The sequence below is a fragment of the Pangasianodon hypophthalmus genome, chromosome 16, assembly GCF_027358585.1.
Source record: "Pangasianodon hypophthalmus isolate fPanHyp1 chromosome 16, fPanHyp1.pri, whole genome shotgun sequence".
NCBI classification, from domain to species: Eukaryota; Metazoa; Chordata; class Actinopteri; order Siluriformes; family Pangasiidae; genus Pangasianodon; species Pangasianodon hypophthalmus.
The window spans coordinates 10,572,660-10,597,731 of record NC_069725.1 but is presented as its reverse complement, the minus strand read 5'-3'; the positions used below and the strand labels follow the sequence as shown (position 1 = coordinate 10,597,731).

The window sequence follows — 25,072 nt, the reverse complement described above, 5'->3', positions numbered from 1 at the left end:
GCAGGATTTCCCAGCACTCTTTCATTTAGACGTGCTGCATCTACAAATCCAGACGCCCTGTGAGAGGTTAACAGCTGCGTTTGGTGTTGCTGCTGAAATGTGCCAAAGCCAGTACTGCATGTGAGGCATCACATGTGACGCAGCAGATTTGCAGAAATATAAAAACAAACAAACGAAAAGTGAGATTTCGGGTTTGCACAGTCGCAACATTGCAACATTTCTATTTATTTATTTATCTGGCAGACGCTTTCATCCAAAGTGAGGCGGAATACGATCCAAGCTTCAGGCTGTTAAAGGAGTTGATACAAAGTGCTATAGAACTCAATTTCCAACAGTTTTTCAGAAACAAGTGCAAGATGGCTATAGAAGGAGAAGAGAGACATAAATAAGCACAAATGTTGGCATAAGAGCTGATACTCTACAAACACTCACACTGCAGTCAAACTACAAACAATACAGATCTCGAAACATAAAAATACACTACATACTTATAGAAAAAGCCTTAATTCTTTTTTTCCCCCCATCGATTTGTCTTTGTATGGAAGGCAGAAGCTGCTCCTATGGAGACCTCTACAACAGACTGGTTTCTTTTTAGAAGAGGTTCCAAGTAGAATCTCTTTACAAAGCTAGAACCAGTAACCACCTACTAGAAACCACTGGGAAAATAAATCCATTTAAAACCTTCCAGTCAAGGCTGGTTCTAGCCTTAAGCTTTCAATGTAGAACCATTACATCAGACAGTGTCACAAGGAGAACCCTCTTTAGGAAGCAAAGAGGCTTTATTCAAGGAACCCTTTTTTCTAAGAGTATATACAATATATGTAGAATTATTCCTACATGAAGAACACTGTGAAAGATTTTGAAAAGTGTGTATATATGTGTCCAGACAGCTTTGATTAATTAAGCAATATCGCACTAACAATCATGCGGATATACAGAATATGCAATATTGCTTTTATACAACAGTTCTATAAACAAGAAATTAATATCAAGTAAGTGGCATATTGGACAGAATATGGCCAAATGTTCTGTTTATTTTTGCTCCGCTGGTGGAAATAGGTCCCGAAGAAGCCACACTTGCTAGCACATTGGTTTGTACATTCCCGTTAAAGGTGCTTCTGGTAAAATTGGCATCCCTTCTTCCTTTTCATCTGACGAGCTTTCATATTTTAATTCAAAAGTTATATTCCTGAAAATTCATTTGTCCTGTCTGCTGATGATGTCACTAACACTACTGTAGTAACGGTTTCGAACTAGGAAGTGGAATTTTACGTGGCTAACACCGATGAGTGGAGTGATACACACTCTGAACGTCCCAGTGCGGTTATAGGACATATAGGCACTCTTGGAATGCCGCTCGACCAATCAGATTAGTGAAGTGTTTTATAAGTTACTTTGTTGTAACAATAAGGTCCTAAGTGTAAGATTTTCCAAAGGGGTTCTATGTGTTATTCTATTATAGGGTTCTAGATAGGATTCTGCCTTGGTTCCACTAGCGGCACACACCAAAGGGTGCTAAATGTAACTTCTTTTTTAAGAACTTTAATAACCAGATTGAAATGAGTGAATACAGAGTTACCACAAAGGTGACTGCAAGGTTAAAAAGAACACATTATAACTTACGCAATCCTAAGCCGTGAGGTGTTTCTACATCAATTTTCGAGTGTGCTCTAAAGGGAATCAGTGAGGTGAGATGAAGAAGGGCATCACATGTGTGTGTTTTGGATGACTGAAGACCTGACATGTTGCCTAATGTGCCATCTTTTGCTATCAGGGTCAGATAAATAGGTGAAGGACTTGCATGGGTTTAAATGTAGTCATTGATGTTGTTCTGCTGGGAATATGGATGAAAAAAAATGAAAAAGAAAAAGGAAAAGAAAAGATGAATTCATCCTTCCTAGAGAAACCACTGGTTCAGTAAATATTATGCTGAATATATGATGCCAAAAGTCAGATTTTATTCCCTGAACCCAGTTTCTCCTGCCATTCTTAAAGTAATTTGACAATTTGCACATTCTATCCCATTACATAAACAGACCTTACATGCCCTAAGCCAGCTCACAGCTCACACCCTACATGCTACTACTTCCATTTACTCCACTTAAGCCCTTATGTTTAAAATGTTATCCTTAACCTGAAGTCCATTTCAGGTCCATTTTTAGAGTATGGAAACATTTTATTTAAAAAAAAAAAAAAAAAAAAAAAAGCCTGGTAAGCAATAAGTTAAAGAGCAACATTATTGGCTGTGTACACTGATACATTTAGAAACATGATGATACTTATTTGCAAGACGATGGTAAACAAGCTTTTTTTTAAAAAAAAATCTATTTATTATTAGTCTTAGACTATGTATAGAGTCTGTCATACAAGTCCCAGTGTGTGAGCTATTACTATAGAAACAATAAGTTATTAAAACGAGTGCATTAATATTAACCTATCATGTTACAGCAGGAACTACTTTCCACGCTGTGCTGTTATACAAAAATAATGCACACCTTCTGACCAATCCGGGGAGCCTGGAGCCTATCCCAGGGGACTCGGGGCACAAGGCAGGGGACACCCTGGACAGGGTGCCAACCCATCGCAAGGCACTATCGCACACACATTCACACACTACGGACAATTTGGGAATGTCAATCAGCGTACAATGCATGTCAAAAAAATAATTTATTGTGATATGTATATAATTCAAATATACAAAATCCATTTCAAATACTTTTGTCAGCATCCAAGCTTCATAGAGGCATAAATAACTACTAAGATTTATGTGTGTTTGGATCTGCTTCTATAAAATTACAAAGTTGTCGACAAATTTGCATAGGCCACATTTAATTTGTAATCTAGACATCACGTTATTATGCTGTACAGTGCTTAGAGTGGGAAAAGGAAGTGTGGTACAGACTCTGAGCTACAAAATCCGGTCCAATATTTATCTCATAACTTCAGAAGCACTGTTTAGAGCCAAGATTTAATGATGTTATTAATCATGAATCAGCTTGCTATGAAGAAACTCGTCACTCTAAAACTTGTTTCCCCTTAATAGATTTTTCCTCTTACTGACAATTGAAATGAGGATTATAAAAAGACTTGTGATAAGCATCTTTCCCATGTGTGGTAAAGTTCATTTCCAATGACTATTAACATAAAAACAGTTTTACACTCTGCCTGAGAGTCCTGTAGAGATTTACTGAGGGAAGCAGTGAAGCGAGTGCACTGGATTACTGTACACACACTGTCACAGACACGCACACAACATCTGGGTGCTAGACGTAAAGCTGAGCTTTGGGCCACCTTTTCTCTGCGTGTGAGAGACTGACAGAGTGGCTGAGAGGGAAGAAAATCAGTAGCTCGATTAGACAAGCTACAGATTGTCTCGATTTCACTACAGATGATTATGTTAGTCTGAGACCCTTGGGAGTCTACCCTCTTTACAGTTTCCTCTGTATGTGCCAAATTGGATCCATAAAACTTTTCTTCAGCAGACAGTGCACTACAGCACAATATGGTTTGTAATCCAAACCCAGTTTTATCCATTTGCTGGTTGAGCACCTTGTGAGTCCCCTAGAGGTTAAAATTTCATTCATTCATTCATCTTCAGTAACCACTTTATCCTGTCAGGGTCGCCATGGATCCAGAGCCTGTCTCAGGAACACCGGGCGCTGGGCAAATACACCTAGGACGGGACACCATGCACACACACATTCACACCTAGGAGCAGATTAATGCATTTACATTTGGCAGAATTCAATCCAAGGACAGAGCTGGGCCCCAAGCTGGGATTTGAACACACAACCATTCACTCACTAGCTTAACCCCTGCGCTACCAATGTCTCATTAATACCTCATTTTAGACTAATTTTATGCAGTATAGTTTACTGAAGACGAAGCTGGAGTCAACTCTATTTGTGCAAAAACATTCTCTGTAAGAGCAGAATATTTTACAGTGGGTTCAGTTAAAATGCCCTTTACCAGCAACCGAGCAGCAATTACTGGGCAATTGTGAACACATGAATGGCCAAACTATTACAGAGCTCATGGTGTCTTAGGCTATCATTTACCCACACACACACACACCCACACACGCGTGCACGCACACACACGCGCACGTTTGCTCTCCCCAATTACTTTTATTAACTAGTCTCTAGTAATACATCTAAAAAACCTGAACTCTGAATCACTGTGGCAACTTAGGTCCTTTTAACAGCATCACTTGATTGAATCATATGTGAAAACATCGATTGGTCTCCCTTTTTTACAGAACAAAATATCGAGAGAGAGAGAGAGAGCTGTGATTGTGATTTATAGGGGAGAGGTGCAGCTGAGGCTTTTCCATATCACAATGAAAACTGGCACTCTTTTGTGTGTTTTGTGATCGGTAGGAGCTCCCTATTGGACACAAAGCGTAGTAAATACATGGACAAAAAAAGAGAGTGCATGAATTAGTTATGAGGGCACTTCATCCCGCATCCTCCCTTCCTCCCTTTGTATGTTAAAAGAGAAGTTGAGAGAGAGAGAGAGATGGAGAGAGAGAGAGAATGGATGAGGGAGAGCCAGATGACAAGATGAAGCCTTGATCTTTCTGTATGTTTTACCAACATCCTCCTTGCCAACATTCTGCAACTCTCTCTCTCTCTCTCTCTCTCTCTCTCATTCTTTCTCATTCTGTTCTCCTCACTCTGTTCTTCTCAGTTCGTCTCCTCCCATATTTACTGAAAGCAGCTGGACCACAACTCACTTTTGTAACAAATCATGTACAACACGCTTAACTTCTCATCTGAAAGCCAGGAGGGCAACAGAAGCATCATAATGATCCCTTTGAATACATTAAATTTATTCCTGATGTAATTTCTCGAAGCTTATGACTGTTCAGCAGCAAAAATCAATGTTGTTCTGACTGGAGAAGGAAATGATTGATGATTTTAATATAACTGTGTCTGGTCAAACATGCCTCTTATTGTAAGAAACCCGTCTGTACCTGACACATGTTGTTGTTTCCTCTTACAACTTTATTTCAACCCCGGTTCACCTGTATTCTGTGTTCTTTCCAGTCACTACAATTTCCTGTCAAGAGCAGCAGAGTCTTTGTGTCAACTCTTGTGACAGGAATTCTTGCTCACGCTGCCATGCATGCATACTCGGGACGTAACAGAATATGAATACATTATCCGGAATGAACAGAATGTGTTCTAAACAGATATAAATACATATATGAATAGGCAGTGCACTATTCATTTATTAAGAAAGTTTGCCAGAAAAGTTCACAGGGCATCTGGCTGAGACTAGAGGTGTGCACCTGAGATCCTGCAGGACGCAACAAAAAAGTCGCATGAGTGGGAAGTTTTTACTTTCAAGTGAGTGGTTAGATATGAAGCTTGTGGACAAAGAAAGACCACGTTCATTAACGTGCAATGCATTTACAATGTTCATTCATTTAGTCATTCATTCATCACACTACTACATTTATATATTTATATTTTCTGAAATAGAACCGATTAATTTGTTGGAAAATATTATGAATAGGTATAAACAAAAATAATAACTGTGCCAGCAGGATTAAAAAAAAGTCCCATGCACATCTCTATTTGAAACCAATTATGAACTAGACTGAGGTGTAACTGAGGTTGAGGAACTGTCAGTGCTAGATTACACAGACCATGCTGACAGTTTTTTTCCAGTGTGTCTGGTCCGCAGACATAGTGGTGGGGTTCATATTAAAAAAAAAAAAAGAAAGAGAAACACCCCTTGTGGTTTAGGTGATGCCAACTTATGGGTTCAAATACAGAATTTCAAAATATCCGAATACAGATACAGGTATTTGGAGCACTAAACAGATACAGATCATGGAATTGTGTTACATTCTAATGCATCCTTATACAGTAGCAAGACCCATGTGGCAATTCTTCTAAATGCTGTCCCGCTATGACCTTTTAACCAGACATTGTCTAAGCTGATGTTCCAGATTGTTGGATAGCTGAGACAATAGATTTGCAGCAGCATAAACAGGAGAGGAACTGCAGGGGTGTTATGTAACAAATTCAGCGTCAAATGAATAGCATGTGAGGAAACAAGCAGAATCTGTTGCGCCGTTTCCTGACCTGGTTTTAGTACATAATCCACCTCCTTAAACCTCCAAAACGTCACCTCTGAGCCCTTCATTAACTGCCATTGTAAGCAGCGTGCTGCCATCTGTGAATGAGCTGGCAAGATCTGTTCTCGTGCCTCTGAGTATAGCGCTGTAACGTGACAGAGTAAACTCCAGATCACATACAGTTTGCAGTGTGAGGATGTGACTGAGGCTCAGTTGGCAGCAGAGCTGTATTTGGCTGCTCTGTGCACAAAGTGAGGTCCATGAAGACATAGCTTGTCAAGGGTGGTGCGGAAGAACTCAAATATTCTGCACAGAGCCCTGAACTCAACCCCCAGCTGACTGTGCCCAGGCCTCCTCACCTGACATCAGTGCCTGACCTCACTAATGCTGTTGTGGCTGAATGATCACAAAGTCCCACAGCCATGCTCCAAAATCTAGTGGGAAAACTTCCCAGAAGAATGGGTGCTATTATAACAGCAAAGGCAGGACTAAATCTGGAATGGGATGTGGGTATAACTGGTCACATGTCCACAAACCTTTGGCCATAAAGTGTATTTCTAGGTAATGTGACATAAATGGTGCATGTCTACAAAAGTATGTTGTAAGAAAAGTCAAGAAAATAAAGTTTCAAAGGTTCACTTATTTCTGACCACAAAAATAGCAACACAGTGAAAAGTACTGACTTATGTCCAACCAAATTAGTAATACAGCAGTGTTACATCACTACGTTACACCCGTGTCTTCACTGAGCAACTTTAGGCAGTGTTTACAAGGACAAATTGCAAAAAAAAAAACTAAAAACAATGCCATTTTTCAGGTGAGCAGGAATTCTGTGTCCAGAAAACTCATATTAATATGAATGTTCCATTCCAAACCATCTTCAGTTGGCCCATGGGCTACAGAGTGTCTGTTATCTTCTGTACACTTTTCTGGCCACAAGAGCCAGGATCTTGAAGAATGCAATCTGATTGGCTGTCCACCAAAATACACGCTTCCCTGCTCAGATTTCTGTAAAGGAAGCAATTGAACTTTTTGGAGCAAGTTATAGTAACTGGATTGAAAAAAGGTCATGCATTCTGCCTTTAAAAGTTATTCCAGAGTTTTGCCTGGAACAGATAGTGGTGAATAAGACATACTTGTGTATCTGACATCATGCTTTGTGGTGGAAAGTTTCTGTGGTTGGTTCTGTGGTTGAAAATGTCATAGGGATAATAGCCATAGTGGTGTCGTCTTTATTGTTTATCAGACTCCTACAGTTCTTACCATTTTACGTGATCTTTCCGTGCGCTATGACTGTGAGTGAGCTTAGTCCAAGCTCACACTCTGTCTGAACCTTCATAATGTATATGATTTTATACAAAGACTAGATTGAGGTTAATGAACTTTTGTAGGCGAAAAGAGGATAAAGTGATATTCAGAGTTCTTGCGACTCAGCCACCGTTATCTTCACATCAATGATTAGCTTTCTCTCCTCGTGGGAGAGGATTTCACCACTGTATATATTACATTTTTTCTTTCATGTACTTCTGCTTTTATTTTCTTCCTCTATCTCTTTCTCTTGTGGCTATCTTGCTCATGGTCCTACCCATTCTCTGTCTGAAGTCAATGCCTTTGCAGCACTTCTCCCACCATTTCTTCCCCTAGAGGGAGTCATCCATGTCTATGAAGCAGCTTAACTCTGGACTAATGAAACTGCCTGTCTTTTTCTGTTAATGGTCCTCCATAAAATGTGTCAGATAACAAACAGGATACCAATAGTAGGAAATGACAAAAAAAGGGGTATGCTTGTTGATGTTATGTTTAGAGGCAATAGTTTTTAAGTTGGAGATTATACTACCAAAATTATTTGCAATGATTTGATGAGTGAACAGTGCAGCCCTGAGACAGCATGCTTCCTTCTTATTGCCTCAGAGGATTTACTGTAATATGTGTGTGTGTTTAAGTGCGGTTTTTTTATTTTACATGACTGTTGGCATAATTCCAGAAGGCCAACTAGATTCCCCTTTTGAAGCCTGGTCCCATTGGACGGCCCTAAATATTTCATCGTTCTATTCCAGCCACAACTAATTACCCAGTACAGTGTCAGGCAGGCCCTACAGTACAGAGCAGTAGAGGAGAGGGAGAGTGAAAAAGTGTAGTTTGAGAGTCGTACATGTGTGAAACTGGAGCGTTATAATACTGAAAACAGTGCAATCTCTGTGTAATTTGGCATTGTGATCTGAGGTACATCACCGTCTGTAAAAATGATGCAACATTGCCATTATTTTAGCAATGTTACATCATTTATGTTTCTTGTCATATCATAGCAGTTTAGATGTACAGTATCAGTGCTATAGTCAGTAATCATAGAAATCTTGGGAACTGGGAGGTCAGAAGGAATAGAGCTAAGTTCACACTTTCAAAGTGGGGCCTATGACACATAGCCAGGGGTTTACTCGATTTTCTTAATAATGCTAATGTAATTTTGTTACAGCAGTGGAAATCTCATTCCACTAATATCATAGTCAAGTTACCTATAAATAATGTAACAAGGAATCTCATCATCATTTTAATAAAAATGGGATCATTTTAATAAAAATAGCCAAAGTATTATTGTACACATTTAACTAATGTGCCTAAATTTTTGAATAGCTCATTTGTAAAATGAATGAATGATTTTTTTTTTTAAATAGTTAAAGCATTCCTGACTGTAAAAAGTTTGCAAACCCTTGGCATAGACTATAGAGGCCTGTTCCAAGTGTGAGGTTACAGTCTCTCAGCTTTATTCTTATCAAGCTGTTCTCTCCACCTCATTTTTTATCCTGTCCTTTTCTCTGTACCCATTTACTCTTCAACCCATTGTCATTTTCTGTTCTTTCTCTCTCTCTCTTTCCTTGTCTCTCGCTCTCTCAGGAGCTTGAGTGACCTAATTCTCATCAGAAGGCTTGCACGTACTTACAGAGTGCCACATGCTCACTGTACACTTCCCAAGCTTCACCTCGCTACACAACATTGCCCTTAAACCACTTTGTTAGCAAAGAATGCTACTGTTTTAATATTTACTGATGCTCTTATCTCTTTGGAGAGCTTGGATGGCTCCTTTTGTGATTTAGGTTGTAAATTAGTGGGTAGGCCCAAGGGAGTCGAGTGAAAAACAGCGTTAGGATTTACTGAATTGTGTAGTGCAGTGGAGATCATGTGCTGAAGTGGCAGTATATTTAATGGCACCTAAGGCTACAGGTACAGTTTAGCACTGCATGTACTTTGCCTCAACTGGACGACAAACCCACAATTCACCACACTGTGATAAAGGATTCTGAATGCTGGATAGCCTCTTAGACATCCAGCATATTCATGATCGCATGGTTTTTGCATTAAATATGGTCTTGAATGAACTAGGATATTTTTGGTGACGTCTATATTTTTCACATTTTTCAGGTTGTTTCCATTTAATTGCAGTTAAAGCTTCCATGTAAGGTCTTTGTTTATTCAGATTTGCATCTAAAAATAGAGACCTTTGCTATTATGTTGTGATTGCTCAGGTTAATGTGTGATGCTTCACATGGATGGATTAGAAACAGGGAAAGAGCGTGTAACAAAAGAGAGATGCAAAAATGAACAATGGTGCAAAAGATCAAAGCAGCCTTATGCAAAAGTGAAAATAAGCAAATTTCTGTTCTGTGTGAGTGATCCATGATGCTTGATGTAAATATTAAACTAAAAGAATAAATTTAGAGTGAAAAGCAGCTCAGTAAGAAATGGGGGGTTGTTTGAATTTTGAGAAGCCTGTGAATTTGTCACAAGGATATACTGTGTGTGTGTGTGTATCTATATATTTATATCTAAATTTGTACCTGTTTCCTTTCAACTAAGTGACCCTAAACCATTATATTTCGACAAATCTGTTCAATTATTCCCCATGACAAGTACAACATGCTTTTTCGCTTGTCTGTCACTCCTAATTTATCGGCTTGCCAGGCGGATTTTTCAGCCTTCTTTTGATGTAACTGCAGGAGTGTAACATTACAAAGAGCTTCCCCAAAGGTGATATGCAAATGGATAATCAGTGCTAGTTAGCCTGTTCAGTGTCATAAACTATGTTACCACCATTATGAATATATTAATACAAATAAGAATGGCTGATGTGAAGATGTCTGTCCCAACACTATATTTATCAGTCAAAGGAATTTTGAAATTAGGTCATTTACATAAATTTTCCTCTTACCTCAAACATAATTGATTAATCAAGAACAAGAGTGTCAGTAAGAATTTTACACTACAGACAGGTTAACACAGTGCTCCTAAAGTCCTTCAGATGATCCCCACCTTCCCCTACTTTTCGACACTCTTGGTCAAGACCAAAGTTGGCATCTTTCTTTGCACACTGGAGCTACAAGGTGAAATTAGCTAATGGACGTCTAAACGATTTCATTTTTGGCCAAGCAATTTCTTTAAGGTCTTTAATATTAATGATGAAGGATGAGTTAATGAAGTAAAAGTCACCTAAGGATGAAGCATGACACCTACCTTTCTTCATTTACTCACGACTATTAATCCATTTATCTGTACACAGATAATGTGTGGGGGCAGTTTTAATTTCAACATACACCCTCTAAATGCTGACACGCAATGCTCCAAACATTAGACTTTCAAATCATCAGTGACAGGGCAGAAGGACAGAGTGTCTTTCATTTAATGTTTTCAGGTTAGCTTTTTAAGTGTAATTTTATATGTACAGTGGATATAAAAAGTCTACACACCCCTGTTAAAATGGCAGGCTTTTGTGATGTAAAAAAACGAAACCAAGATAATCATGTCAACTTTTTCCACCATCAGTGTGAAATTACAACGTATAAAAATTAAGTGAAAAACCATCAGAAACATTTTAGGGTAAAACAGGAAAAATAAAAAACTTACAACAACCTGGTTGCATAAGTGTACACACCCTTTTATAATTGGGGATGTGGCTATGTTCAGAATGAACCAATCACATCCAATCTCATGTTCAAAAGTAATTATCATGTACCTGTCATCAATGAAATTATTCTGATTAAACCCAAATAAAGACTAGCTGTTTCTGTAGATTTTCTTCACATCTTCTTGGTTTCATCTGACGCAGAAGCCATGGTCTGCAAGTACAGGGTCTCACTGTCAAAAGGTCTCACTGTCAAAAGGTATCAATCAGGAGAGAGGTACGAAAACTTTCCAAAATATTAGATGTACCTTGGAACACTGTGAAGGCCATCATCAACAAGTAGAGAAAATGGAGCACCAAGTGACATCATCAAGAACAGGACATCCCTCCAAAATTTAGAAAAAAGGACAAGACAAAAACTTACCAGGGAGGCTGCCAAGAGACCTACGGCAACATTAAAGGAGCTGCAGGAATATTTGACAAGTACTGATTACTTTCTGCATGTGACAACAATCTCTCATATTCTTCACATGTCTGGGCTATGGGGTAGGGTGACTAGACAGAAGTCCTTTCTCACAAAAAAACATCCAAGCTCAACTGAAACACCCAAACTATGTGGCAAAATGTGTTGTGGTCTGATGAGACCAATTCCAAAAGGTATAATAATTCCATAATTCCAAAAGATATGTTTGGTGCAAATAAAAGCACAAAAAGAACACCATACCATGGTGAAGCATGGTGGTGGGCTGCATCATGCTTTAGGGCTGCTTTTATCAAGGTGGAGGGAATCATGAATAGCTACAAATACCAGCCAATTTTAGCGGAAAAACCTACGAGGTGTGTGTTAGTAAGCTGAAGATGAAAAGGAATTTCCCCTTTTAGCGTGACAATGACCCAAAGCATACATCCAAAATCAACAAAGGAATGGCTTAACCAAAAGAAGATCAATCCAGAGCCCAGACCTGAATCCAACTAAAAATCTGTGGGCTGACAATTTGATGAATCTGCAATGTTTTTGAAATAAACAATGAGAAAATATTGCCAAGTCAAGATGTGCCACGCTGATAGACTCTTAGCTAAAAAGACTGAGTGGTGTAATAAAATCAAAAGGTGCTTCAACAATGTATTAGTTTAGGGGTGTGCACACTTACGCAACCAGGTTATTGTAAGTGTTTTATTTTTTCCTATTTTTCCCTAAAATGTTTCTGATTGTTTTTCACCTAATTTTTATACGTTGTAATTTCACATTAAGGGTGGAAAAAGTTCTGACATGATTTATCTTGGTTTCAGTTTTTTGACATTACAAAAGCCTGCCATTTTAACAAGGGTGTGTAGACTTTTTATATCCACTGTAAATGCTCTAACTGAAGGATGGTTGCATTTTATTGTTCACATTAACCATATTTCAGTAAATAATTAATACCATTCAGTCCAAATTTGCATTATTAAACCAAAAAAAAATCTGTTAATCCTGATTGTGTACACTTGAACAGCAGAATCATTATGTTACCCAATCCTGTGGAGCTGTTGTGTTTTAATTTTTCATTCATCTACTGTTTATGCATCAGTGATGCTGTATCAGTCTGTCCATCTGTCTATGTGTCTGTCTGTCTTTTTTAAAATCCTGCTTGTACAGTTAGTATTTTTGCACCTACCGCCAATATTTTTTTAACAAATTTACTTGGTTCTATTTTCCAAAATATAAACAAATTAGTAGCCTAATTTAAATCAGTATGGCCAGACAGTTACTAAGGATGAATTAAAGAATGAAAGCTGCAAATACCTTACAGTGACACATGTTCATGTTAATGAAAGTACACAAAAATAAAAAATTTCCCACTTTCATAAATTTTTAGTTGTGTCCCCTGGGATCCCAGTCCAGATGCACACATCTAATCTCAACCAGATGCCCTGTGAGCTTTTGACAAGCTTTCTAAAAGAAAAAAAAAAAAAAGAATAGCGCATCTCCTTTTTGTATCTGTTTAAAATACATTAACTGTTCATTCCAAATAATATTTGTTTTTGGGTATATCCCTAATCAGTGGCAACTGTATATCATATTCTTATAATAATCATACAATTGGTCATCATTATTGCCACTATCTTTTACTTATAACGTAAACATTAACTCATCGTTATGATTATTATATGCCAAATCATATTTACACCTATTCGGTTAACGCACATTAATCCTAACAAAAAAATGTCAAACAAGTGGTCTTGAGGGTGGTTTTTCCCTTAAGGCTTGGCTCATATGATGCCTTATTCACAGGTTCTTCAGGGGTTCTGAGCTTCCTAAAAGAATTCTAACTGGTAGAGAAATGCAATGTGGTAGTGTTCTAGATATAACCTTTAAATGCTTTATTTAAGAATGAGATTGAACCTATTTCATTTACATGTAAACTCAAAGCATAATCAGGCAATCATTTGGCAGTATCTTAATGCCTAACATCATGCAGATACAGACTTTATAGCTATTTAGAAAACATACAGGACAGAATGTCAGAGTGTGTTGATGCAACATATTTATAGAACCACCCCGCTGTACTGTGTGTATGGACAGCTGTGGTTCCTCTCACTGCCGATTGATTTCTGCTCCCTGTTCTCCTCAGGTAGTAAACAGCTTTATCTCCAGTACTCACACACTAAAAGCTACATGCATAAGCTCCCTTACCACATTGTCTCTCTGAGAGATGGAACTAAATCTCTACCTGTCGAGTAGGAAAAAGGTAATGATGTCGATTTCCTATATGGCCTCAGCAGCCATGAGACCCCGGAGACCTCATTTAGACCCAGAGATAAACGGCAGCCGGGACACGGGAGGTCGGGTGAAAAACAGCAGGCCTGCTGCAGGATGGTTTCATAAAAAGCTACAGTGCTCCTCAGCTGCCATTTACAGCTGTTATTAGCAAGGCTGAGGGACCAGAGACAGGTTCTGTCGTGCCAACATATCTCCTGAATAGGGGTAAAGGGAAAAGGCCTCATTAGAGCACACTGAACTAGGCAGTAGGGCACGGGATTTGTGTGACACTCAGCTCTCGCTGTAGAATGTATAATAAAGAACTTCTTATTGCACTAAAGGAGGTGTTATTCACAGCTCTTGTGTGCTATAAGAGCAAAGTACAAGTTCGGTGGTACTGTGATTCATCTGTGAGACTTCATTTGCACTTCGTTTTCTGCAGCATTTTTAAATATGCTCCTAATTTCTCAGCCATAACACTGGGATGCATGCCTTTCTGAATTTGCATCACTGGACTCAGCAACAGTGGCTTATTAAAAAAGGATGTGTCTATTGTTTTCTGGTCTCAGAATAGCCTGCAGTCAGAGCAGTGACGAGAGATGCAGTAGTCAGAATTTGGTGAATCATTCATAAATGTGATGAGAAGAAAAAGGCAAAAGGAAACGGAAGCAAAGCAGTTAGACATAACTCATATAATATCTGTGTGTGTGTGTGTGTGTGTGTGTGTTTGCTTGCACTACAGGACTGACGTATTTTTTTTTTTTTTTATCACTTTTACCACTTATGTGTGCTTTAGATAGCAACATTACTGAAATTTAGTTGTCTTTGTTTTTTTAACCACTTACACTCTTTAGATTTCTAAACTCTAAGGCATAATCCAGTAACTACATAGACAGCAACGCATTATGATTAAGCTAACATAATATGATGAGTGAGGAGCGAGGTGAATGTTGCCAGGTGAATGATACATAAAGGTACAGCAGATGTACCACCCCAGCAACAATGAAACGTACAGTTATTGCTAATTTTTTTGAATGTTGAAAAAAAATATCGCCTGGTCTTTTTCCAGTTTTTCCAACTGCCCGTTTTGAGCCTGTGCCCACTGTAGCCTCTGATTCCTGTTCTTGGCTGACAGGAGTGGAACCTGTTGTGGTCTTCTGCTGTTGTAGCCCATCCACGTGAAGGTCTGACACGTTGTGCACGTTGTGTTCTGAGATGCTTTTCTGCTCACCATGGTTGTAAAGAGATACAGTAGCCTTCCTTTAAGCCTGAACCAGTCTGGCTATTCTCCTCTACCCTCTTTCATCTTACACTGGAATTTTCAACATTTCTTATTCATCACCCATACGTTGCTAAAATCAGCCCAAAATCATCCTGCTGTCATCTTGCTCTTTATCCATCCTTCCAGCCCCTTCCACCACTCTATTCACCTACAGCATGTGACATCATGCATAAAAGCTCACATTGACAGCAGTCATGAACATCATGTATGACCTTCAGAAAAGGAGAAAAATACGCATGCATGTCTTATTTGTCAACTAGCAAAGCTCCACTGAGGGGCATAGGATTGATTTTATCCTGCTACCCTTCCGCTATGGAAGCTGTCTTTCTGCGTCAGCTACAGGTTTGGAAGTCTGCATGGTTTTAAATATTTAGGAATGTACATTGATTGTAAATTTGATTTCCTTGAGAAGCTAAGCAGCGAGTGCTCTTAAATCAGACACTTAGGAGTCAGTCAAAATGTTTTAAAGATGACCTATAAGCTTTATGATATTTATTATGGTGCTCACTCTGACATGAAGAGTAAGAACACGGTCTTTAGATTAGCAATGTGACTGGCAGGTAAAGCCACTGAGAAGCAACAGACACAGAATGATCAACTGTTTGCTAAACCTGTAGTGAGGCTAGCAAAGAATACTGTAGCTGCTGCCACTCGTCCACTTACCAGTCTTGTCTGAAATGCTTTAGGGTAGTGTTTAGGGTAACATCGTACCCTAAAACATCTAAAACAAGACTGCTAAGTGGATGAGAGGCAGCAGCTCAATAGCTTCAATAAAATGGAATACACGAACTATTTTTCCCAATGGTAACTTATGTTTTCCATATTTTATGGTGTCTTTTACATTTTTGTGGTGTGGCAAATGATCCATCTTTAGTGTCTGATAAGACCAAAGATAAATTTTTCACATTTATGAACAATAAAATAGAAATTGAATTGACTATTAAAAAAACAAACAAACAAACAAACAAAAAATACAATAAAATAAACTGACTGCAAAAAATTAAATACTGCAACTGGTACTTAGTCTCAGAGAGACTATGTTAAATTACAGTGTACGTACCAAATCTCCATGGCTTTTCTCAGGCCTTTTTTAGTCCCCGTCAGGGGAAAAAATAATCAGGATGAGTCTGTTTTCCTTTTTCATCAGTTTTCAGTGCATCTAGGCCAGGCAGCTGGCATATATCTCTTCCAACTGTGCCTAAAACCTCCAAATGCACAAATGAGCTCAGCACGGTAATGATTATTAGGATACATCACTCTGTGGGATGTTCTATGGTAATTTAGCACCAGATTAAGTAGAGGAAAGAAGACAACAGGAGGAGGGACAGCACCATTACTCCACTTGTAACCTCTGTACTGTTGCATGCTTCCTCATGAACTCATTGTTTTCCCGCTGCGTGTGTGTGCGTGCATGTGTGTGGAGTCTAGCACGTGCTTTGGGTTCAAATGTGTTGCAAGAACAGAGTAGCTCCTTGAAACTATCCTGTGGGATTCAGTGTGGTGTTTAATGTGTGTGTCTCTGGAGATGAAGATTCATTGCTTTAATAAGAACAGTCTCAGAGAGGGAAGAGAGGAGCTAGAGCAGTGTGTAACAGAGCTAAGAAGAGGGGCAAAGGGAGAGGATTGTCTTTAATGATGGAAGGGGACATAGTCCTTTCTCGGACCCTTTGTTCCAATCTCATCCTTGCCTCCGTCTCTTTTTTAAGTGTGTCTCTGGTGGACATGCCATCTGTTGCTGCCACCATGACATGCTAATATTACTGTGATACATGAGTGCATGCAGATCTCTGGTGTGTGTGTGTGTGTGTGTGTGTGTGTGCACTGTAAAGAGAGAAATATGGTAGAGATGATGTATCATGTGAAAAGTAGAGCAGCTGCAATCAGTATGTGTGTGCCCAATCAAAAATAAATGCATTAATGATGGAACAGATTTAAGACATCATGTGTGCATGTCATGTGCTGTGTTCCTGTGACGTATTAATGAAGTTCTTTTTATGTGGCAACATTCACATGGGCTTGGTTATGATCAACCAGCATATATAATGTAGTGGTGCTACATGCGTCACTGACAACACTTAGAGGAGAGAAGAGTGATGAATGTCAGCATGCAGAAAGAACTGGGTCAAAGATTAAAAAGGTTTTCAAAACAGCAGAAAAAAAAGAAATACTCCTAAAAAATAAGAGAGATGATTTTGATTGTTCTTCAATTGTGTTTCAAACCTGTGATGTTAGAATTGTAATGTGGACTGTGATTGTTACTCTCTGGAGAACCTGGAGGAAACCAACACGGACTCACAGATACACAACATGCACAGAAAGGACACACAGATACACTGCAAAAATTATATTTCAGCAAGTAAAAATATCTGGAATATAGGCAAATTCACCTAATATTTCTCTTTATTAGATTGTTTTATTATTAAGATTATGAAATCTATTTCTAGATATTTTTACTCATTTCATATCTTGAAATTGTACAATAAGACAATTTTAAGTTTGAAATGAATACATATTTCCAGAAATAGACTTACTGATCTTATATTTGTTATATAATAATCTCATAATGAAAAATATTAGATAACCTTTCCTTTATTCAAGGTATCTTCACTTGCTGTCATTTTTTGCAGTGCAGTAAGCCAGCTCAGTACCCTGGAGCTGTGAGGAGGCAACACTACACACTGTGTTAGCATAATTAATTACATTATGTTAATTATTATTATTAGTAGTAGTACATATAAACTCCATTGATATGTTTTTTTTTTTACCTTGTGAACACCTTTATGCCACAACTAACAAAAAAACGTGGAATAATATTATACCATATTTTGAATATTAATAATTTTCTGTTAAATTGTGTATAAAAGTGTTTTTTTAATTGTGTATGAAAAAAAAAAAGACACGTCTTGTCTTTGACCTACTGGCACACTGAGGAAGAAAAGGTTATAAACTGAGGTTTTACTTGTCACTAAGGTAACCCCCAAGGGTATGTCTTTTGAAACTTTGGTTAGTGGAACAACATTAAAGAACTTAATTGTATATTAAGGACTGTTTATTTGTGACCCTCTATGTTAGCATCATGGTAGATAATTTTACTACTACTGCTACTACTACTACTAATAATAATAATAATCATCATCATCATCATCACCATGATCATTTATTCAATGCAAACACAATAAAATGTTAATCGTTGATAAACAGTCCTTTCCTTTTTGAAAACACCAGAGGGAAGCTGTACATCTTGCTATCCATGAAGAGACCCTTCAGCTCCGACGTGCACATAATTTAGCTTGCTGATTTGGCAAAAGATATTTTTTGAACAGCTGAACTGTCCTAAAGACAGAATCTGCCGGTTTCTATCTTTAGGGCAGTTCAGCTGTTCAGGAAACATCTTTTGCCAAATCGGCAAGCTAGATCATGCAGGCATCAGGCTTTAAGGATCTCTCCGTGGACACACAGCTGTGTAGCATCCCTTTGGGTGAGATGTACTCCGTCACCCTCAGACTGAAAATAGGCCATTGATTACCACGTCTGCACCACAGAGCAGGGCAAACAGAGGGTATTATACCCAGTGTTCTTTTTGCCAGAACATTTTTCTGGCTTTTGTCAGGTCACCATGCCCAAAGTCATAAAATATGATTACGTTCTATGCAATAATGCTGGTTTCATTCATCTCGTGGCTATGTCATATTGTTCCCATCTCTCCACCTACTCAAGATATGTGTGTATGTGTGTGTATGTGTGTGTGCGTGTGCGTGTGTGTGTGTGTGTGTGTGTGTGTGTGTGTGTGGGATTAAGGATTAGGGGCTAGAGCTGGATTACCAGAGTTCACAACTGTCTGCTCCTCTCAGAGGATGATGCAGATTTTATTAGTGACCCTGCTCTTGGTCACATCATGACAACCTCTGATTTTGCAGGATTTGTGTGACGGAAGCATCTTCTTCCTGATGTTGCAGTCATGTGATATTTTGGGCAAATTTTGGTACACTGAGGTGATAATAAACATTAGGATATGGTGCAATCTAATATCTATCAACAGCTCCACAATGAAACTAGGTCTGAGTAATGAATTATATCACAACGACTCATCAATGGCATAATAAGAACGATGTGGTGCTGTTGCGCATGGTTCCACAAAAGTCCAAAATAATCCTCCTTAAGACCTTTGTTACCAGCAAATCTGATGTGGAAATCTTAAATTGATGTCGTTTTATCTTTGAAAGACATGGGGGCTTAGCCTTACTAGCACATTTATAGCAACCTCCCCTGGTTGAATGACAAGATTTATTGAAATGACATATTTTGTTTTCTCTTCCTGCATGGCATAGGTAGATGCTGTCATGCCATTTGGGTGCCTTGCCCTACGAGATGGGAGGACGTACCACAGCCTGTCAGACATCACAGATAAATATGAGATCGGGCAGGTCCTAAAGGCGTGAGTGTCAAATCTTCAAATACCTATGAATGGCAACCTCACCCTTACAGTCTAATGACCTCACGACAGTGAAGGATCTTTATTACCACCCCTTAATTGGCATTGACACCTTCTTTGGTAGATATGAATGATTTAGATAAAGTCATGCTATGTCATGTACAGTGGATAGAAAATGAATACATCCCCTTTAACTATTTTTACATTTAGTTGACCTATACGCTGGAATTAAAATAGAATAAATCTATTTTTACTTTCTAATCTACACACAACACTTAATGTCAGAGTGAAAAGCTAACAATAAAAAATTCTAACATTATTTAAAAATGAACAACTACAATATCTTGGTTTGAAAAGTATATACCCCCTTTACTATAACATCCCATATACAACCTCTGGAATATCCTGGTTGGTCCATATGTCAAGGTCATATAGTCACTTAATTTTCCAACACCTGTGTAGAATGACAGCAATTAACTTGATAGCTTGAATAAAAACAACTGTTTACTAAGGCCCCTCAATTTGCAAGTGCAGATCCACACAAAGGATGCACCATGGGCTCCAAAGACCTCCCAAAACAACTAAGAAGTGGAAAGTACATGGCACCACCCACAGTCTGCCATAATCTGGGAGTCTATCAAAACTAGATGACCAGGAGAGAAGACACTTGCTCAGAGAGACCACCAGAACCCCAATGGCAACCATGAAAGTCCTACAGGGTTTTATCGCCAATGGAAGACGACGTGTATCACACAACAATATTAACAATGTATACTGCATTTATCTGGCCTATATGGGAGGGTGGCAAGAAGAAAGCCATTTCTTGGAAAGGTCCATTTGGATTCCTGTATGAATTTTGCACAAAGACACCTGAAGGATGAAGGTTTTGTGGTCATATGAAGGGAAAGTAGAAATTTTGGCATGAATTTAGGGATAATTTTAAACACATCTGGATTTCTGTAAAATTACTTTGTGACAATGTCTGTTGTTAAAAGTGCTCTTATAAATAAAATTGAACTGAATTGAATTCCTAATTTTATGTTTGGTGAAAACTCAACCCTGGTCCTCACCAAAACAACACCATGCTGAATTTGAAGCATGATGTTGGAAGCATAATGTTGTGGGGCTCTGCAAAGACTGGGGAACTTCTCAAGATTGAGGGGAGGAAAGATGAAGAAGAACCTCATTTAATCTGCAAAATGTCTGAAAATGGGTCGGAAAGTTATATTCCAACAGGACAATGACCCCAAGCATATGGCCAAAGCTTGCTAGGAAAAAGGTGGATGTTCTAGAGTGGCCTAAACAAAGCCCTGACCTAAATCCTACTGAAAATCTATGGAATTATGTGAAGGTTACTCTCCAGTGAAAACTTCTACCAGCTTGAACAGTTCTGTGAAGAGTGGGGGAAGATCTCCAAATCCAAGTGTGCCAACCTTGTGGAGAGCTACCTAAAAAGACTGGTAGCTGTAGTTGCTGCCAAAGGTGCTTCTACCAAGTATTGCCTCAGGGGGAAATGAGGAAATTTCAGATAGATTTCAATTAAATGCTCTCTTTTTTCAAGTTACATTGAATACACTGCATTCATGTGGTATGCTGTGGTAAGTTTAGAGAACCTTACACAACAATGTAAACATTTTAAAAGGTGGTGTATTCATTTTCTTGCCTCTCTATATCATGTATATGAGCACCTTGCCACAGATGGAATTTGTAGCGAAGTACACATGCTATTATTTTCTTTGCAGGAAGGAGTTTTGTGAGCTGTGCCTGGTAAAGGAACGTCAGACAGACAAGGTCTATGTGTGCAAGAAATTCCTCAAGAAAGATGGCAAAAAAGTGCGGAAGGCTGCCAAGAATGAGATCATGATCCTGAAAATGTATGGGATAATTCAAAACGTCAGCAGCAGGTGATGGGTCTGGGTCTGAGAGAAATAGGAAGAGACAGATAGAGAGGGAGAGAGGCAGAGACAGAAAGAGAGTGAGACATAGATTGACAGATGGAGGAGGAAAAACAAAGGGGCCAATTTGTAGAGAGTGAGACAGACAGAGATGGTGAGAAAAGAGAAAGATTGAGAATTTATATGGAGAGATACATAAAAAGAAATAGAAAGAATCAGCTCATCTAAACAATAAAAGGCAGAGCAAGAGGGAGAAAGAGAGAAAGATGTGGGAATCAAGAGAAAGAAACAGGCCACTTCCTCCGTTCCAAGCCCAGTAGGTTGCTATATTTAAAGCAACTCTTCTTACTAGTTAGAAAATAGAACAACTATTTACTGTGACCTTTTCTTCTCAGGGTCAACCACCCAAACATTCTGAAGCTGATAGATGCGTTTGAGACCAGGAAAGAGTTTTACATCATCCAAGAACTGTGAGTCTGACATCTATGTAGCACCAATCCCATATATCATGCAGAATCTGGGATTAATTCTCATCAGTCTAGTATTAAAAAGACTTGTCTCATGCTAACACTTGCATAAGGATTACACTGTACACTTTAAACAGCTAAGTCAAATGATGTCATTAATCAGATTCAAGCAACTTATCTGTCTTATTGTCGGATTAATAACAGTTTAGTTAGGTATAGCTAAAATATAAGACAGATGTATATAGCTGGTCCTAATATAAGGCTATAAACATTAATCTCTGCTAGAGCAAATGTCCGTCCACTGATGGAATGAAAGTACAGTATATTATGTCTTACTAAGTGTGTGTATGTCTCAGGGCCACAGGTGGGGATGTGTTTGATTGGATCCTGGATCAAGGGAACTACACAGAGAGAGATGCTGCCAACGTAATCCGTCAGGTCCTAGAGGCAGTGGCTTACCTTCACTCCCTCAACATAGTTCACAGGAACTTAAAGGTGGGACATATGTTTGCATATCACCTATTCTTACTACCATTTACTACCAGATCTGCAATATTATATAATCTTGCAAGGCCTTAATGAGTGCTCAATAACTTTATCATTAGTTTAAAATGATGCTGTTGTAAACCTGCAGCTATGGGAGGATGTGATACATTAGTCGTGTAGAGGAGCTTTTGTGTGCTGTGCTTTGTGTGTGTGTGTGTGTGTGTGTGTGTGTGTAAGGGCAGAGAAAGGGAGAGAGAGAGAGATTAACCCAATCACTGCAGGGTATCAGAAACAGTAATCAGAGATATTACCCAAGCTCATAGCCCTGTTTGACTCATTAAAACTGTACAACCATGATATAACAGATGGCCCCTTATGGTTAGTGTTAATGTGCAAAATGTAACTGAGTGAAATAAATAGTATTATAGTCCATAATGACTCTCATTTATCCCTCAATAGTCAGTCCCAGCTTCCTCTGCTGAAGAGCTCAACATGTGTTTCTAGTGCCCTCTAGTGCACCAACACAGCTCCTGTAACATCTGCCTTGGATGTGCGTGCATACTTACTGAATGCCTATTTAAAGATTCCCAGATAGGAGATAGGGCAGTATGGTTTAGAAATTTTTCATTTCTTTCATCTAACAGACCCCAATTATAAGCAGAAGAAAAGAATTCAGTGCTTGGGACTTTCACACCTTCTTCTATTGTGATAATGGATGTTATAATTTCTTTAGTGAATCATCAGCTATTTTCTTTGTGTCCTTATGTTTTGTGTGTTTTTCAGCTGGAGAATTTGATGTACTACACAGAGAATAACCACAATAAAGTAGTCCTTCGTGATTTCTATCTCTCCCGGTTTGAGAACGGCTCCATCACCGAACCCTGTGGAACGCCGGAGTATCTGGGTATCTACATAAACCAGCAGATCATTGCTGGATGTGATACTGGATGCCTGAATATATTCTCTGTTTATCTTCATGGCTGTGTTTTTCTTTCCTTCCAGCCCCGGAAGTGGTGGCTCGACATCGGTATGGAAGGCCCGTGGATTGCTGGGCCATTGGGGTCATCATGTACATGCTGTAAGCTTGCATTATACACAGTATACCGAATTTAATGTCATTATAAGCCTTGCTTTTCCATTAGTTGATTACAGTCCCCAGTATTTTGCCAAAGAAATTGCCAAACTATTTTTGATACATTATTATATAGATTTGAAGATAGACTGTTACACGTGTAACATGATAATTCAACAAACTCATTATCAGGCTGTCGGGAAATCCTCCCTTCTATGATGAGACAGAAGAGGAGAACACAGACATGCACAATCGCATTATCTTCTGCCGGATTGTTGCTGGAGACTATGAGTTTGACTCGCCTTACTGGGATGACATATCACCTGCAGGTGCGCAAAAAAGAGACTGTTCTGTATAACCTACTGCAGTATGAAAACAATTCAGATCATTTCACTTTTCCTGCTTTTATAGCTAAAGAGTTGGTGTGTAGGCTGATGGAGGTTGACCAGATGCTACGAATTACAGCACAAGATGCCTTGTGGCATGAGTGGTAAGCTGCAATATAAAGTAACTAACATATGGATAATTTATTCGCATTTACTTTTACAGAGCTCTCTTTGCATCACATTATTATGTGAAATTGACAGGATTGCTGGAAATGGAGCCTCAGAAAAAAACCTGAAGGCTGGAGTGTGTGCACAGTTCGAGAAGAACTTTGCAAAAGCCAAGTGGAGGGTAAGATCATACATCAGCCTCTGTTGCCTCTACTGAATTTGATGTTGTACACTGTCCTTGTGAATGAAGTGTAAAAAATATTTATATATATAGATGACAAGGACAGTTTTGATGAGGATGTGCATGACAGAATTACTGGTGATTCATTTGAGACTAAGGGTTCTGATTACTCTGTTAATCATTTCCTTTCCCCTCGCATGGGATACCCAGGAGCTGAAGGTACTGTTATTCTCTGTCAAACAGGAAGGAGGCACCGACTCTTTTCTCTGCCATGACAATCAGACTTGAGCACTCATATCTCCTCTAGCAAAACACATTATACAAAGAGCGATAACTGCAATTACAACGGCTTTCTGACACCTGTCATTGTGAGGAAATATGCAGTTCAAGTCTGATTGCTGAAAAGAGTCTTTATCTGTTCAAGCCTCCCTCTGTCTGGACACCAATAAATGGCAAGCCTGTCACTGCCCAGCTACTCCCATATGCCTCCAATCATATGCAGTCCAGCTCTATACCCACACTGAGTTCTCCTAAGCCCTCCACTATCACAGACGAAACACCTAACGAAAGTTTCATTGAAGTGTCACGTGTATGTGTGAGGCGCTATCATATGTCTGTGTGTCTGTCCTATAAGAGAAACTGCAGCAGGTTGAGGGACAGAGGAATGAGGAGAGAGTCATTGTATCACTACATGATTAACTGTGTCCCTGATCCATTGGTCTATTCTAGTCCACCTTGTGCTACTACCAAACTTCAATATTTACTTTAATCAGATGAAACATTTTTTTGCGCTTTTCACAAAATAGCATCAACAATAATAAGACTGTTAAAAGCAAATCTTGTACTTTACCTCTGACATCAATGACTATTTTAAGTAGTTCAGTGAGTGTTTTCACACTTGAATAGGATCCATTTTCCATTTTTCCAAGGATCCATTTTGTTCTTTTTCACAATGTATGTTTTTTTTTTTTGCCTTTTATGTTTATTTATTTAATGTTTCCTCAATGTCATGATTCTGATTTGGGTGAAGCCTTTTGGCAC

The 25,072-nt window shown here is 38.8% G+C and overlaps 1 protein-coding gene across 1 annotated transcript in view; it reads left to right on the top strand.

The window, feature by feature from the left end:
- Positions 1-25,072, top strand: part of camkvl (CaM kinase-like vesicle-associated, like) — a 32,140-nt gene that overhangs the window by 2,051 nt on the left and 5,017 nt on the right. The window contains exons 2-10 of the mRNA XM_026920074.3: positions 19,333-19,439; positions 21,179-21,310; positions 21,727-21,801; positions 22,155-22,293; positions 23,068-23,188; positions 23,287-23,362; positions 23,549-23,685; positions 23,768-23,846; positions 23,944-24,031. Coding sequence (XP_026775875.1) covers positions 19,345-19,439; positions 21,179-21,310; positions 21,727-21,801; positions 22,155-22,293; positions 23,068-23,188; positions 23,287-23,362; positions 23,549-23,685; positions 23,768-23,846; positions 23,944-24,031 — 942 coding nt within the window. The 5' untranslated portion in view covers positions 19,333-19,344. The remainder of the gene's footprint in view (positions 1-19,332; positions 19,440-21,178; positions 21,311-21,726; positions 21,802-22,154; positions 22,294-23,067; positions 23,189-23,286; positions 23,363-23,548; positions 23,686-23,767; positions 23,847-23,943; positions 24,032-25,072) is intronic.